Raw genomic sequence first — 17752 nt, 5'->3', positions numbered from 1 at the left:
TTTTACAAACTGTTTACACCTCTATAGTCTGTATTTATTACATATTATTATCAATGTAAATTACAACATTCCTGTTTACATTCAGTTTATTCATTTTTCATATTTTTCAGCTTGCACTATTTTATGTCTTAGATTCTCATTTTGCTTTTACTTGTGTGATTTTTTATAAATATTTGATGAGCATTATTGGAGGGAGCCTGAGCTTTAGAGAGATCTAGTAAAAAACACACACAACACTTGTATGGCATTAAGAATGATTGACACATCATTGAGCTAATGTGATTAGCGTTTAGGGGCGGGGCTTCAACTGAGTGGACCAATGAAAACACTTCACTTGGGTGACGCGAGGAGTCAGGAAGTTATTTAAAGACGACAGCAGCTACACGCTCATTAGTTTACATACCAGGCTGTGTGAAGACGACTGAAGCTGCAGAGAGGAGGAGAGATTCACTTTTTTAAAGTAAACTTAAGTCTTCTCCGCCAAACCAACATGTACAAACGTGTCCTAATATGGCCTCTCCTCCTGGTTCTCCACACTCTGGCTCCTGCTGTGGTGACAAGAAGAGGTACAGTTAGAGTTTATACTTAGCACAACTTGTGGAAAGGTCCTATGTGAAGGCTACATGGGTATTATAATACATAAACTTGTTGTCTTATTATCTTTTTTGGACTGTAGATGTATTTGAGTGAGTTGTGTTCAGCTTGTTTGAGCAGTAAATCTCAGTAATCAGCTCACATTAGAGGTTAACTGGTGCTTATTATGTTTATTTGGCTGCTGTAGCTGGAGCAAGCTGGCCTTAATTAATCTAATTTACTCGTGAATGGCGCTTTGTTTGTAGGGTTTGCTTGAGGAAACACCATAGAAAAAAGCCATGCTGTGATTTGGTATAAAAAACTTCTGACATTTGGAGATTTCTGCAAGAATTGGCGAGCACTTCTGTTGTGTAAACTGCTCAGAAACCCCCTTATTGTCAATCTACGTAGGAAATCCATCCATCCTCTGAATGATCTAGGTCTCTAGTTTGTGTCTGTAAAGTTTCATGAGGCTGTGATTATCCTAGAGGTCACCACAGGTCATTTTATACAGTGAGGTCAAGTTTAAAAAAAATGGTCTCACTACAATGAAATGGCTACTATGTGGACTAACATCATCACACATGAAAACAATTGGGCTCATTGGATCCACAAGAGTCTCAGCTTTACAGTCATACCCAATTTATGTAATTCCAAGACTGTTTAGGGACCCCAGTATGCAGAAATATTGAAATACATCATTTTAGAATAGACAACAATAACACATTTATTCTGCTTTAAAAAAACTGCATGGTTTTAATCCCAAACTGCATGTGATTATCATAAAGTGGGCATGTCTGTAAAGGGGAGACTTGTGGGTACCCGAAGAACCCATTTTCATTCACATATCTTGAGGTCAGAGGTCAAAGGATCCCTTTTGAAAATCCCCATGCCAGTTTTTCCTCGCCACTTCGTAGCGCTCTTACCGATCTTCCTGACAAGCTAGCATGACATGGTTGGTACCAATGGATTCCTTAGGCTAAGCTTAGGCTTCTAGTTTCATATGATACCAATATCTTCACTGTAGCTTTAAAAACTCAGCCCGCAACAACCTCTGAAAGACAGAATAGCAGCCAGGCCAAGTTTTAAGGGGTTAAAAAAAAGCAGTGAAAAACATGAACTAACTTTGGTGTGTGTTCGCTTTCAGAGAGGAGAAATGTCCTTTTCATCATGGCGGATGATTTGAGGACATCATTAGGATGCTACGGGGACTCTGTGGTTAAATCACCAAACATCGACCAACTGGCATCCAAAAGCCAAGTTTTCCTCAATGCATATGCACAGGTCAGTTCTTGTTGTGTATATATGTCCATTGTCTGAAATATAACCTTGTGGAAATCTTTGAAGATGTATATTCCTCTCTCTCAGCAAGCTGTGTGTGCACCCAGTCGTACGTCCATGTTAACCAGTCGTAGGCCAGACACGACCCGGCTCTATGACTTCAACTCCTACTGGAGAGTCCACTCTGGGAACTACAGCACCATGCCACAGCACTTTAAATCTCAAGGGTACTCCACCATGTCTGTGGGCAAGGTGTTTCATCCAGGTAAGATTAATAATATATGTTTTTAATAAAAATCTAATTTGAGGGGATAAAGCACAGTTTTCACAAGTAAGGTATGTTGACACAGCAGCACATTTAGAGAAGTGATACAGAAATCCCTGCTGAATGTTTTACCACTGAAACTGCAGCAAGAAGCACAGATTTCCCACAAGTTAAAGGGGCACTACACCCATTTTCAAAATACGTACATGTTATTCCTATGGTCTAAGAAAGCCCCAAAATATTAGTAAACATGAACAACTCTCTTCCAAATCCAAAAACTAGAGTGCTAAAACTCAAATTTGTGGTGTCATAGGGTATAAAGTGCTGAGGTGCTCCTATAGAGGGCTCCAGGGATGACGTATTTTTGTAGGCCAACCAGGAAGTTGGCCTTGCCCTGGGTTCCCTCGACAAAAAGCCTTTTGGATTATTGCAGAAAATAAGCTCTCTGACAAACAAATGTTTATGATGACTTCAGCAAGATAATCTTCACAAATGAACACCACTTCTATGATTTTTGTAGTGTGAATGCAGAAGTAAAAAGCTAACGTTAGGCTATAAACGACCTACACCACAGTCACATGAGCGTGAGTATACACAACGGGGCTGTAAAGGCGGGCGATTCGGCGTGATGACGTTTAGTAGTCTCATGGTACATGTTCACGGGGGGGGGGGTTTTATCGCAAGGGATGACCTTGCTTCCCAACATGGCGGCTTGTTTGCAAACTTTCTTCTCTTATATCACGAAAATAGTTCACCCAAATGTGTTTCTGAAAACATTTTATGCAATAAATAAGCCATGCAGTTGCTAAATCTGTCTTTATTTTGGATCAATAACGCTTTGTTTAAAAGTTTCTCAGGAGTTTCAAAAGGCGGTGAGTTGCGTCGGATGCCCGTGATTTGCATAAAGTTGCCTAGACCTCAACTTTATGCAAATGAGGAGAGGCCAAAGTGACGCCCGTCTCTTGAATCGTGCCTCCATTCTACGAGAGTGCATTGCACTGCTGCTTATATAGACAATTAATGGGAAGCGAGGAAAGGACGGAGCCTGTGGATACGTACCATCATTTAGCCGCTTGTAGCAACCGCCTTTTTTAAGATGCATAAAGGCTTCAAAATTCACGAGTGGGATATTCACGGATGTATTTTATATCGTATAACAAAACGTCAAAAAATCTTAAGCTTGTGTTAACCACAGACCTTATTTCAGGCATCTAACTAAAAACCCATTCAAAAAAACTTGACTACTTGAAGAAATTGACTTCAAAACGAGGGAACTGGAAGTGCTAAAAAGCTAACTCATTTTTGGGGTTTAGGACTCATTCCTGTAGCACTCTATTGACAATGAAAGGGAAAGATGTTCTAGATGACACCGAGAGCACCCAGGGGAATGTATGGGTACATTTTCATTTCAGTCTCAATAGAATAAAACTCATTTGGGTATAAAAAAAGAAAACAAACATTCTGTGGGACCACAAAATCAGTCTCTTATTCATTGTCTTTGGAGCAGCTCCAGACTTTATACCCTATGACATCCCAAGTTGAGACTTACTTCTCTGGTTTCTGGCTTTGAGAGTAGCTCATGTTCACACATATTGATTTAACTTTCCTAGGCCATTGAAATAACATTGGCATTCTTAATTTAGGTGGTGTTCCTTTTTAATAACGAGCATAAGCTCCATATTTTTAGAAGAACTCAATCTCCATGAATTTGTTGTTGACTTAGACAACATCTTGACATTTTTTTAAAATAAATATATATATTTTTTTATAGTAACGATGGTTGTGTTGTATTTTGTTTCTTTAGGTATTGCCTCTAACTACAGTGATGACTACCCCTACAGCTGGTCCATCCCTGCCTACCACCCAGCCTCGTTCAAATACGAGAAAGAAAAGGTGAGGATATGGAAAAGTATCTCTTACACATATACAATATTAAGTCAGTAATGTTACTACACATAAAAAGGCCGATGTGGAGTAATGCCAGACGACTCCTCACCCCTCTGTTGTACAAAATGGTGACCATAGAATGCTGTGGTATAATTCTGCCCCGCAGTTCTGCAGTGAATGTTTTTCTCTTTCCTGGTCACTTCCAATTACAGAAAACCCTTCAGACATTTTGGGCAAAAAGTCACTTACATAGCAGCTGAGTGTTTTATAAACACAAAGTCCTCATAGAGATAGAGATACAAATAGATAGATGGATGGATTAGATTGATTTTAGGATTAACATGTAAAAAATAAGTAAAATAATAATTTTCTGTTTATTATGGCCTGACTTTTAGATTCTGTTATTTGTTTGTAAGAAGCCAAATGGCCTTGTTCCTCTTAAAATCTCCCAAAAATGGGCTTAATGTGATCCAGCTGAGCTTCAAAGGGCATCTGAAATTCAATTGAAAGTTATTTTTTACGGTCACACTGGTCTAGCACAATCAGGCTTCAGCCATTATTTTCCAATAATCACACCAAACCTTGCTGAAGTGCTTTGGGTGTTCTGCATGCTACACCATGCAAATACATATACATACATATACATACAAACACGCATACAAATGATTTCAACGTTGCTAAAAGACTATGCAGACATTCTTAATTCCTCCTTATAAATCACATTTCCATTTTTATTGAACACAGTAACCTATTGCTTAATAAAGAGTATGTCAAAAGTGTGTCACAGGGCTGACACATAGTGACAGATTCACACAGGTCACACCTAAAGACCATTTAGAGTCGCCAGTTAACATAGCCTGCATATCTTTGGACTGTGGGAGGAAACTGGAGCACCCGGAGAAAACCCCACGCAGGCACAGGGAGAACATGCAAACTCTATTCAGAAAGACACCCAGAACCTTCTTTCTGTGAGGTGACGGTGCTAACCACTGCACCACTCACACACTTACTTAAAGGTCCAGTGTGTGGTATTTAGTATCATCTAGTGGTGAGGTTGCAGATTGCAACCGATGAAACTTCGCCGAATCTGTCAGTGTCTAAATATCCATCATTGGAACTCAGTGTGTGACCATTAACTTAGAAGTTATCCTCCTCCTATAATTTGTATTGAAATATACAGTATCTGAAAGAAGTCACCAAAGCATCCTGTAGTTTTTAGGTCTGAGTAGAAACATCTGGGTCAGTTTATCAGACCGGGCCAACAGAAACTGAAGATAGAAACTGACATGTACATCTCAGCAGGAACTCAGCATAAACATGACTTTTAATAATCTGTACAAAACTTTTATTTTCCAGGTGTGTAAAGGAGAGGATGGTAAACTCCACGCAAACTTACTGTGTGCAGTGAATGTGACGCAACAACCTGGGGGAACCCTCCCTGACCTGGAGAGCACCGACGAGGCAGTGAGGTTACTGAAGAGTCGGGCCAACGATGACGTTCCTTTCTTCTTGGCTGTGGGCTTCCATAAACCACACATACCCTTCAGGATACCACAGGTACATGACTCAATATCAAACATCTGTAAGACCCTCTGTACACTGCTTGAGACGTGACGTACATAATGGTTAGATAATAGTTAAATCAACAGTTACATTGTGAAAACCGGTATTGATATTGGCTGCAAGCACCTGTCTCATGCTGCAGTCCAGTCAGAGTTGATGCTAGCAGGTTTCAAGAGGCTCAGGAGGTTTTGACGTTCACTCGTGTTATGGTGACGACTTGATTTATCAAATAAATACAAATATTAGAAACAAGGACATATGACTTGAATATGCGTACATTTTATGTATTTTAAGTACGGAGAAGTGCTACTCTTAAGTGTCGATTTTAACAGATTCCTTTAACGTTTGGTGTATATAAATGTGATAGGGAAGGATATTATTAGGGCTGTCATTCGATTCAAATATGTAATCGCGATTAATCACGCATTTATCTGGTCAAAATGTACCTTAAAGGGAGATTTGTCAAGTATTTAATACTCTTATTAACATGGGAATAGACAAATATGCTGCTTTATGCAAACGTACACCGATCAGCCATAGCATGAACAACATTATGACCACTGACAGGTGAAGTAAATAACATTGATTATCTCGGTACAATGGCACCTGGACAAGTGACAGCAAGTGAACATTTTGTCCTTGAAGATTATGATTTGAGCATATTCTTTATGCTAAATGCAGTACCTTTGAGGGTTTCTGGACAATATTTGTCATTGTTTTATGTTAACAGATAAAAAAATGTGCGATTAAATATTTGAATTGATTGACATCCCTAAACATTACCAACCCTACCTTACCCTAGCTGATATCTGCTGACCTGTAAATCTAGCTCTACTGCAAACCCATGAATCGAACACCATGGGTCAGCAAACACCATAATTCTCATTGACTGTTCTTAACTGGATGCAACTAGTCTTCTGGTGGAATTTCTGTAATGCTCATTCATGAAGACAGACATATACTCGCTGGGATGCATTATACAATTCACTTAGTCCCCAGCCCCCTTATACTAGTGGAGTGGAAAAGGGAAAGTCGTCCTGCTGCAAGAGGCAGTTTTGCTTTGACGGTGTTGTCGACAAAAACTCAAATCTTTGGAGTAGTATGATTTTCAGGAGAAGTACTGAGCAAATAATGCCGGAGAATGAATGATGGTGTTAATATGGAGGAGAGAGCATGTGGAGAGCTGAACAGTACAGGAAGGAGAGAAACAAGTGCCATAAAGAACACCGTGTTATAAGCCTGGCTGAAAAAGGGAGCAAACATTACGTTCCCACAGAATTCAGTAGTACTCTCTGAGCCAGTAGATAACAATAGCATTGTTTTTGTTTTCTTAATTAGTGTTTTTTATGAAGTAAAAGCCCAAAGTTACACCCATCAACATGATGTGGGGCTGTATGTGTTAAAAAAAACAAAAACAAACTGTGAATAGAATAAAGGAAATGAACGTCTGAAAGCTATAGAATTGAAGGATGCATACTGTATGTGAAGTGAATTTAATGAGAACTGATCTAGATATATGGGAGACTCAATTCGGCATGAAGGAGGAAGAGAGGATGATGAAGTGGAAGTTGAATGAGAGCGGAGACGGTCTGAACGGAGACGAATGTCAGCATGCCGAAGAGGTTTCCCTCTAAGAGTAAGATGAGGGATGGAAAGGGGGAAAAGGTCAAGCCAGCTCTCTGTCAGCATGTGATGTATGCTACATGGGATTTACTGCATATAGTCTGGAGCCACACAGGGATCTCAGCCAGATTAAAAACTGATGCAGTTTCTGGAATGATGAAAGTCAATGAATCTCAAGACATCTGGGAACATCTGCAATACTCAAGAGTGAGAGAAGTCTATGTCCTCTGAAAAGTCTAACTCTCACATGTTAATGTTCATAAGGACAGTGTTCCCTTGTACTTTAATGATGCCAAAAATATTCTGCCTACTGCAGGTTTTAAAGAGCAATAACAGCAAAAGCTCCATCACCTTTTCCTGAGGCTCCTCCTAGAGGCCAGAGGGCTCAACAGCTCCTTCAGCACAGAGGAGCCTGACTCTGTAATGCTTAAATTGATTCTGAAAGTGACAGGGAGCCAATGGAAAGAAGCTGCAGTGTTGTAGAGCAGTTGGAGTTGAGATGGAGAGGAGCTGTTGCAGGTGAACAAGGCGTCACAGTAGTAAAAGCATGGATCTGTTTTCCAAATCTTTAGGCTGCTGGAACGATGTGATTTTTGCATTGTTCCTTAGTCGGGGAACCGATGAACAGAGCCAATGAAAGGGCCTTCATAATGCAAATCCACCTGTTGTTTCTATTGTGTAGTACGTGTTCCTGGTTTTATTTAACCTCTTATGGAAACCTGTTGTTTCTATATTACAGGAGTTCCTGAGTCTATATCCCATAGACCAAATGACTCTGGCCCCTGACCCCAATGTCCCTAAACTCCTCCCAGCTGTAGCCTACAACCCCTGGACGGACGTGAGGAGGAGAGACGATGTCCAGAAGCTCAACATTACCTTCCCCTATGGACCAATACCTAAAGACTTTCAGGTATGACCTGGAAGCTCTCAACACTTAAGTAATTTATAACTTGGTTCCTTCTCTCTGAAATACACACTCACTGTGTTCTGCACCATGTCTTCCAGCTGCGTATCCGTCAACACTATTACGCTGCCGTGTCTTACATGGATGCTCAAGTTGGGCGGCTGCTCAGTGCTCTTGATGATCTGGGGCTGGCTGACAGCACTATGGTGGTGTTCACCTCAGATCACGGTTAGTAGACGTAGATTGTTCCAATATTTAGTGACGTTAATAACTCGTCATCGGGCTCTTACTGCACATTATTTAGGAAGTAGAGGCAGTTTTGCTCGTCTTTCACCACCAGATGGCACTGTTGTAATAGCATATTGTGCCGTTACCTCCTTCCACAATTTACTTGCACTGCCTCCTTTTTTGAAACTTTGTGACTTGGAAACTCAATTTCTTTTAATGTCTCCTTCAGTGGAGGATGCAGGAGTGAAACCTTTCCATGACTGTCTGATATATATACCCAGTAAAGCTCAATCAAATGCCATCATTTTCAAATATTAGATGACTGGAAATCTGTATCTAACAAGTTATTTTTAAGCTGTTCAGTTTTAATTTGGTTTTATTTCTCCCATCTGCCTCCAGTCTTTTTAAACGAACATATGTCATTATTTCTCTTTCTCCCTCTTGCTGCAGGGTGGTCGTTGGGAGAACACGGCGAATGGGCGAAATATTCAAATTTTGACGTGTCAACACGCGTCCCCCTCATCTTCTACGTTCCTGGGGTCACCACATGCCCTGATCGGCTGAGAGAGTCTACCTTTCCCTTTATTGATGCCCTCGTCCAATCAGAGCGCAGCTTTAAGAGTAAGGCCCCTTCACTGACAACAAATGACCACTGATTAACACAAACTCTGTACAATCCTTTTATCATTTAAAAACACCAAGTTTGATTTAATACTTTTGGTCTTAATTCCTCAAAAAAAGACATGTATTTTATTATGCCAACTTGACTTTAATGAAGTCTTTGATATACATGGAGAGCTCCCAAAAGTATTTAGACAGGGATACACTTTGATATTTTTGCCTCGGACAGTTTTTACTTCAAGTGCAAATGGTGCAATGATGATGAAACCTAAGAGCCGGGCGTCTAGAAAATGTTCGTGGATATCTTGACTAATTTGCTGTCGGAGGGGATGTAAGACTTTCTCTAATTGGCTGACCCCTCTCTCCTCCAGATGACAAAGTTATAAGAAACGTGGTGGAGCTGGTGGATGTTTTTCCGACTGTCTCCTACCTGGCTGGCCTCAGAGCACCTAAACCTTGTCCTGACGTTTCCTTCCAGGTAGGAATGGATGAAAATGAATACATTTAATGAATCTAGTAGTTTTCACTTACTTAAGTTATGCACTGAAAGCTATGGTTATACCTAAGACTTGATTTCCGTCTCAACCCACAGTGGCAAAGTTTAGTCTGTTGCATTTTTTACAGTGGGAAGGCAATGTTGGTCAGTCCGTTGGTCGTTCTTCCACTTTAGTCTAGACTGAAATATCAGCTTCCAACTTATATTTTAGGTGCAGAGATATCAGCACAGCTGACAGCTACGATATCTTCCACTTAGTGAAAATAATAATGTCATCAATTTGTTGACAACATGGCTGCAAAGCCAGCATCGCTGGCAGTTTAACTACAATCCAAGGAGTGATTCTAGGTTGGGGGCCTTTGGGGAGGGGGGACCAAGGCTTAATAACAAGGGCACTGGCCCCCCTAAAAGCCGTTTCACACCAAGCACGTATTTTTGTCTGAAAAAAATCACACTGAAACTTATAAAAACAGATTTTGTGGGTTCTTATGAATACTTATGCACCCCTGCGGAACATTCCTCAATTTCAGTGGATTTCCGCCTGTGGAAATGTTTGACCAGTGAAATCCATTCTTCCAACTGATGTCCTAAAAATATTGCTGTCATTCTGCATAATAATAAGCCATATGCTTCTTTTTACACTGATAGTTTGTATCTTGGAACAATGGGCATTTGTTTTTGAAGTAACGGACTCCGACAAATCAGCTTTTTTTTCGGTCCAATGGGACATGTTTTGGACTATTGGTGTTTCGGAATAATAAGGCCGTCCCCTTCTCGACACCCGATAATGTACGACAAACACTACTACCTCAACAACCAAAGAAAGGACAATATATGGCTTGATGCCCAACTGCTGGGATACGATAAAGATGGTATTGTAGCTGAAATGCACTTGCTAATGTTATATGTTGGTGACGGAACGAGACTAGCCACAACGGCAAACTTTTGCATCTAATTTGGGTTCCGATTAGTTTATGTATTGTGTAGTTAAGTTTTTATTGTGTGGAGTGGACACGGCACTATTAAGGAGGAAACACATTAGGCCTCATTGATGAAAATGGAACACGGCTACACGGATAATTCGCACCAGACCCGGTGTGCATGGTTCTTTCCGTACCGCATTTTCTCATCGCACTGGTGAGAACCGGCCTTAACTGTGGCAAATACTTTCATACATTTTTCACCCCACATTTATCCCCAGAGCGGGGAAATTGTAATTATTCATATCGGTGATAAAAATCTACGTTAGTACTGAATGCGTACTATTGTGTTTATTGTTATATGTGTATCGTTAGTCTTTGGAGAACCTATGGGGATGGTAAATGGACAGCATTTATATAGCGCTTTCCTAGTCTTAGCGACAACTCAAAGCACTTTACAACACAAGTCAGCATTCACCCACCCATTCATACACTGGTGGGTTTTAAAGGCTACCATACAGGGTGCCACCTGTTCCTCAGGAGCGGTAAACATTCACACTCGCAGCAATTTGGGGTTCAGTATCTTGCCCAAAGACACTTCAACACTTAGACTGCAGGAGCCAGGGATCCAACCGCCAACCTTCTGTTTACTGGACAACCGCTCTACCTCCTGAGGTATGTTATAGTTCATAATATTTTTGGTACCGCTAAAATCACATGTGGCCCCAGCCTGGCCCCTCCATATGAAATGGTCTGGAACCGCCACTGCTAAAATCTAGATAAAACCCAATATTTACATTAATAGAATAAATTCAGCTCATTTAAAAGGAGCTCCATGGTAACAAAATATGTGCCACAACAAAAAAATCTATTTTAGGTATTAGGTAGATGTATCTGGTGTGACTACAAGTTTAGTAGTGAAGGTAATGGCCTTGGAATAACATATGAATCACCTAACAAGCCAATTGTCATTGTGAGCATGCTAACATGTTGATGTTAGTGTTTGGCTGTAGGTCCAGCCTCACAGAGCAGCTACTGTAGCATGTCTGTCCACTCCCAGCCTGGTTGTATTTACTGATTTAAATCTTGTTGAACTTCTGTAATTAACTTCCTTTGGTCTTTAGCTGAAACCATGTTTTCATGTACTTCGCATTTTCTACAAATTGCAGCACAGGAACAGAACGGAGACCTTCAGGCACCTTTTGTACAGTTTGTTCAAATTAGCCTTGTATTAACATTGCCAAACAAAATGAATGAGAAGTAAACAAACATGCCTGAAACTAATGTGATCTAATGGGCTCTGACACTTATTTCCTTTCACTCTTCTGCCCGTTTTCTTGCTTTCAGGAGGAGTTGTGTACGGAAGGAGACAACCTGGCTCACACCTTCCGACACAGAGAAAGAGGAGAGAACGTGGAGGCCATATCTTTCAGCCAGTACCCTCGACCTGCTGACACACCACAGGTACCAGACGGAGCGTTTAGAAAAGCAAATTAAAAGGCTTTCATGAGCCGTCTAAAGGTTAAATCGGTGTTATTATTCTATCGTTCAGAAAGCAGGCATATTCGATTAATTAATATGTGACTGTTACTTTTAATGAATGGGGTTTTTGTAGATGCATATAAAATGTGAAGGTCATGAAAACTGAAGTCCTGTTGAGTGACTGTCGTTATGCTGTCGCTCTTTGAACCCTCCGCATTGTGTGCTTGCTCGTACTGTACTAGAGCTGCCAGCCACAAGCAAGATCTTTGAATTAACATATCCCGACGAGTGCTGCACCTGCTGCAGGTTAATCTCCGTAAGGAACAGTTTGGCAGCCAGACATCAGCTCATCGGCTGGCTCGCTGGATGAGTTGGCAGCACTGCAGAAAGGGTTCTACTAGGGCTGTGAATCGATTGAAATATTTAATCACATGATTGTCCATAGTTAATTGGGATAAATCACGCATTTATTTGTTCAAATTGTACCTTAAAGGGAGATTTATCAAGTATTTAATACTCTTATCAACATGGGAGTGGGCAAATATGCTTGATTTTTGCAAATGTATGTATATAATTATTGTTGGAAATCAATTAACAACACAAAACAATGACAGATATTGTCCAGAAACCCTCACAGGTACTGCATTTAGCATAGAAAATATGCTCAAATCATAATGTCAGTGTGCTGACTTGTAAAGGGGAGACTCGTGGGTACCCATAGAACCCATTTTCATTCACATATCTTGAGGTCAGAGGTCAAGGGATCCCTTTGAAAATGGCCAAGCCAGTTTTTTTTCTCGCCTACATTTTGCGCAAGTAAAGAACGTATATTGCCAAGAAGCGAAAGTCAATTGTTCGTTCCATTGCAACATCAGCGCCCAGTAGCAAAGCTACGCTTCCACTATTTTGTACTGAAAGCGACTACCAGACACCAGAAAAATGTACACCAAAAAACTGCCGTACAAAAATAAAACAATGATTTCTATTCTATTATCATATTCTACTGAAATGGCCTGCCTGGAACAATAAGATATTATAAATATAATAAGTAGGGCTTTCAAAGTTAACGCAATATTAACATGTTAACGCAAATTTGTCTTAACGCCACAGTTTCTTTAACGCAACTTACAATTTTTAGGGTGTAGTGGGCTCAGTTTTAAAGCTAGAGTGAAGATACTGGCATCATATGAAACTAGAAAACCTATAATATAATAATGAATAATGCTCCAACCTTGCGCTAAAGTTTAGCGAGGAAAAACTGCCATGGCCATTTTCAAAGGGGTCCCTTGACCTCTGACCTCAATATACGTGAATGAAAATGTGTTCTATGGGTACCCACGAGTCTCCCCTTTACAGACATGCCCACTTTATGATAATCACATGCAGTTTGGTGCAAGTCATAGTCAAGTCAGCACACTGACACACTGACAGCTGTTGTTGCCTGTTGGGATTGAGTTTGCCATGTTATGATTTGAGCATATTTTTTATGCTAAATGCAGTACCTGTGAGGGTTTCTGGACAATATCTGTCATTGCTTTTTGTTAATTGATTTCCAATAATTAATATATACATACATTTGCATAAAACAAGCATATTTGTCCACTCCCATGTTGATAAGAGTATTAAATACTTGACAAATCTCCTTTTGAGGTACAATTTGAAAAGATAAAAAAATGTGTGATTAATTTGTGATTATCGCAATTAAATATTTTAATCGATTTACAGCCCTAATAATAAATGTTTTCAAATGGCGGCAGCAGATGTTGTCAAAACACCAGAGTTTCGCCCTTTGCTTATATAGTCTTTGGCGTAAGTTTGGAGCGTTATTTACCGTCCTTCACGACAAGCTAGTATAACATTGATAACAATGGATTCTTCAGGTTTTCTAGTTTCATATGATGGCACTATCTCCACTCTTGCTTTAAAACTGAGCCTGGTAAAACCTAAAAATCGCAAGTTGCGTTAAAACGAATTTTCGTTAACGCGTTATTATTGCGTTAACTTTGACAACCCTAGTTTCTACAGTTTTAAGATGATGTATATTGCAATTTTCTTCTTTTAGGTGAACTCTGACCTCCCTGACCTTAAAGACATAAAGGTCATGGGTTACTCTCTCCGCTCCTGGGACTATAGATACACCCTCTGGCTGGGATTCAACCCTAAAACATTTCAGGTTGGTGCATCCCATACCTGCACAGCATGAAAATCACCTCTTATCTGTGTCTTTCTGTTGTTCTGTATCAGGTTCAGGCTGGGGAGTTGTGTGTGTGTGTGATTGATCCATCCATCTTTGTCTGGCACAATATGTCCGAGACACTTTCCACGACACTAACAGATTATATTTGTCCGTCATCCATCTGCCTCTCCATCTATAGGTGAATGTATCGGACGTCCACGCTGGAGAGTTGTACATGTTAGCAGGCGACCCTGGTCAGGATGAGAACATCTATAGTGACTCTGACCACAGTGTGATGATGACAAAGATGGCCAGCCTGCCTCCTGTAAGTCTGAATTCATTTTTTTTAAGACATACACCACCACCACCAATTTCTGCTCATTTATTCATTCATTTACTTGCTTGTTTTTGTGACTGGTGGCTGCTGTCCAGACTGTGAGTGTGCAGAGGAGAATGAGGCTGCAGCTCCTCTACCTCTCAGCGGGGAGCAAGACGAGTAAAGGGGAAGGCGTGATGACGGGAATATAACACAACAGATGGGCGGACGGAGACAAAGGGAAGATGGATGGATGAAAAACCAGTTTAGAAAGGGAGAATGCCTTGAATATTTCTTTTAATATGAAGCATACTTGATTTAGTATTATGTGGTATCACTGTTAATCTTTCAGCCTCAGTTTCTTCCTTGTGTAGAACTCATTGGCAGGCAGATCTGGATTCAACACATGAGCATAAGAAAGCACTCGTGGTGTTTTTTTTTTTTTTTTTCTTTGACAAAGAGAAACATCCATATGTGCACAGAAACTTCTGATTGGTTTGTCTTCCTGCTGCCAAACACAACTTTCAGTGTTTTCATTGTCAGTCAACTCACTGCGCCCCGCTACACAGTTCCATAAAGCCACAACTTGTTTTGTTTTTTTACATTTCGTTTTGTGTACAGACTTAAAGGGATAGTTCAGATGTTTTGAAATTGGGTTGTACGAAGTACTTCTGCATAGTCAGTGTATTACCTACAGTAGATGACGGTCGCCACGCCCCCAGTTTGGAAAAGCAGACAGGAGTTACCGCACGGAAGTAAAGCAATGTACTGCTGTGGACGGGGCCGGCAGCAAAATGTACTTTAGCCACCTAAAAAAAATACAAAATCAATATCCATACTAACCGATCGACGCAGCGGTAGACCAGCAAACTCCCGTGTTGGAATGAACCTATCCCTTTAACAATGGAGATTTAACTTGTTAATTAGTAGAGGTTGTGGCTGGTGTTTTTCTTCCAGTCTTTATGCTAAACTAATTGGCAGCTGGCTCATTTTTAGCATACAAACGATAGAAAATCAAATGGCACATTTCCAAAAGTGTTGAACTATCCCTTTAACACACCTAACACTGAAGTCTGGAAAAAAAGGTTGCCTGGTTTCAGCTGCTCAGTCAACTTAACCTGGAAGCATGAACTTGTGACGGACACGTCTGATTGGCTACGACAGCACTGCCTCCTCCGTGAAAACGATTACATCACATTTTACAAGCTGTTTAAGTCTTTTTCATCTGAAGGAATATTGAGGAAACCTGAAGAATTAGCCCTTTTGATTAACAGCGTAACCAGTTTTTCTTTTTTGGAGAAAGAAGCTCCTCAGTCAGTGTTCTATTGATCATCCAGCCTGCCTCGGGTGTCGTCTCTTCACTTTGAAGCACAACAGCTTAAAGGGACTCGCACGGTTTTTGTACTGTAGTGTTAAACAATATGACATTTCTATTTGCACTTGATGTCACTCGCAGCTATTTGCCTCCCTGCTTGTAAACAGTCGGTTCAGATCAATTTGCGGACCCAAAATGAAGTGAGTAAAAGCACCCCATAATAATTCAATGCAAATGAAACAGACTGGAGCTGCGTTTTACTGCTGTTCCAATGCATGCGCCGTGGCAATTTTAGAAGAAAGCAATTTCAGGTCCAACAATGAATCGAGGGGATTCAGTCTGTCAACTTTTATTGTAGGCGGCACTGGCTTCATGTTAATGGGATGCAGATGAATCATGTAATCAGAGTGGATCACATGTCAGGCCAATTCTTTTTGAATTAGCTCATTTTTAAAAATGTCTTCCCCTGTTGACCTCATTGCATTTGTGACAGTTTACATTTTTTTCAGTGGTTTGCTGGTGTCCCTGCATATCTCTAACAGTGGATATAAACCATTAATATAAAACAGTGATTCTCAAAGTTGGGTCCGGGGACCCCCAGGGGTCCGTGGCACTCTGCCAGGGGGTCCGCAAAATAATCAGCTAAAATTATAAAATTGTGGTGTATCATTAAAAAGTACTTCTCTACAGATGGATCAGTCACTTCACTCAGGGCGCAACAAACCTTTCCAGTTGCTGCTTATCTTATTAGCCAGCCAGCTAGCTAGCTGGTGAGCATAGATAAATATTTGAGTCAGTCCACCTCATCAAATGACGCTAAGCCCAAACTAGCTAAATTGAGAAACTATGACGACAGTTATATCGAGTTTGGTTTTATTGAGAACAACGACCAAAATGTGTCATGCGTCTTCAGGTGCTAGCGAACAAAGTAATGCCAAGCTAAAGTGACGTCTGATTGCACCCAGAATATCAAGGCAAAACAAAGTGGTGTTAACATGATTCAAACTGAGGTGTTTCTGTATATCACTATCAAACAAGTCTGAGGTATTTGGGTTAAAAAAAGTTTGAGAAATCAAATAGTTCCAATAGCATTTAAGAGAACAAGTGGTAGTAAGCATTATGCTTAATCGGTGTTACGATTATGGGAGGGTCCTTGGAAAGTGTCTCTCCTGTATGGGGTCCCCGGCCCCAAAAAGTTTGAGAGCCCCCGATACAAACTGTCCATACAGATCGATATACTAACATCGGAAAAATTGGTTTATCCTCAAGATTGCTTGCGTCAGAGCAGCTTGGAGTCTGAGCTCCAGCTTTCTGAAGGGGGAAATAAAAAATAAATGCCGCAGAAATAATTCAAATCTCAAGCTTGGCAAGGACATGCTGTTAATATATTTATGTCTGATTCGATAAGTTTGTTAAAAAAAATAAAATATTTTTGCAGCAAAAGTTGACTGTTTGTGTCTGTATCCGTGTGTTTGTCCTGCAGAAACCAAGCACACTTTGCAGCCTGTCCACACATTCCACCCCGCCACTCTGTTGTGATGCGTTTTGTGCTCACCCGCAGCAGACGTGTAAAGCTGCAGAGTAGCGAGGGAGCTCCTCGGGGACCTCTCCAGTCTATTCTGTGTTTTCTCTCCTTCCTCCTCTGTCGTTTCTCTCCTCTGGAGCAGAGAATGTTTTGCTCTCTGGCGCTGGAAGGTTTTGGACCGAACTGAACGTTTCCTAATTTGTGCATGATTCCACAGAGTCGATCTGTCCGGGCAACGCGGTTAAAAGCCTTGTAATTGCATTTTGAAATATAGTATGAATTCAGTCTCATGCCTTTTGAGTTTTTTACCGTTTTCAATTTCTGGGCAATCATGCAGAACATGTGTCGGACTCGGCTTGAAGTGAAGTCTGTATGCCGCAAATGAAAAGTCAAAACTTTCCCAAAGACCGGCGAAACACTTCACATCTCTCCCCTGCCAATTTCACCTCTCGTAATCATTTCTTCTCTTCTTTTCATTCCATTTACCTCTCCTTCACACAACATTCATATTTGCCTCATGGGTTGCAGTTGTACATTTCTTTATAATCTTTTTGTAACTACAGTATTTGTAATGGAT

At 40.6% G+C, this 17752-nt stretch overlaps 1 protein-coding gene across 1 annotated transcript; it reads left to right on the top strand.

The window, feature by feature from the left end:
- Positions 1-381: 381 nt before the first annotated feature.
- On the top strand, positions 382-17098 carry ids (iduronate 2-sulfatase). Its single transcript, XM_074647894.1, has 13 exons — positions 382-566; positions 1721-1857; positions 1942-2119; positions 3924-4012; positions 5363-5563; positions 7932-8102; positions 8198-8324; positions 8775-8945; positions 9317-9423; positions 11709-11825; positions 13906-14016; positions 14219-14344; positions 14452-17098. Exons 1-13 carry the CDS (start codon positions 491-493, stop codon positions 14545-14547), a joined length of 1707 nt encoding a protein of 568 aa, XP_074503995.1. The 5' UTR covers positions 382-490; the 3' UTR covers positions 14548-17098.
- Positions 17099-17752: the final 654 nt, after the last annotated feature.

The sequence above is a fragment of the Sebastes fasciatus genome, chromosome 10 (genome assembly GCF_043250625.1).
Source record: "Sebastes fasciatus isolate fSebFas1 chromosome 10, fSebFas1.pri, whole genome shotgun sequence".
NCBI lineage: Eukaryota > Metazoa > Chordata > Actinopteri > Perciformes > Sebastidae > Sebastes > Sebastes fasciatus.
Note: the sequence above shows the minus strand (reverse complement) of the source record. Positions and strands in the feature narration are given on the sequence as shown.

Excerpts from the sequence above, each read along its gene's own strand:
- ids (XM_074647894.1), top strand. The coding sequence starts at position 491 with ATGTACAAACGTGTCCTAATATGGCCTCTCCTCCTGGTTCTCCACACT. Across the intron at positions 9,424-11,708 it reads GTCCTGACGTTTCCTTCCAG|GAGGAGTTGTGTACGGAAGG; the intron begins GTAGGAATGGAT and ends TCTTGCTTTCAG. Across the intron at positions 14,345-14,451 it reads AGATGGCCAGCCTGCCTCCT|ACTGTGAGTGTGCAGAGGAG; the intron begins GTAAGTCTGAAT and ends GCTGCTGTCCAG.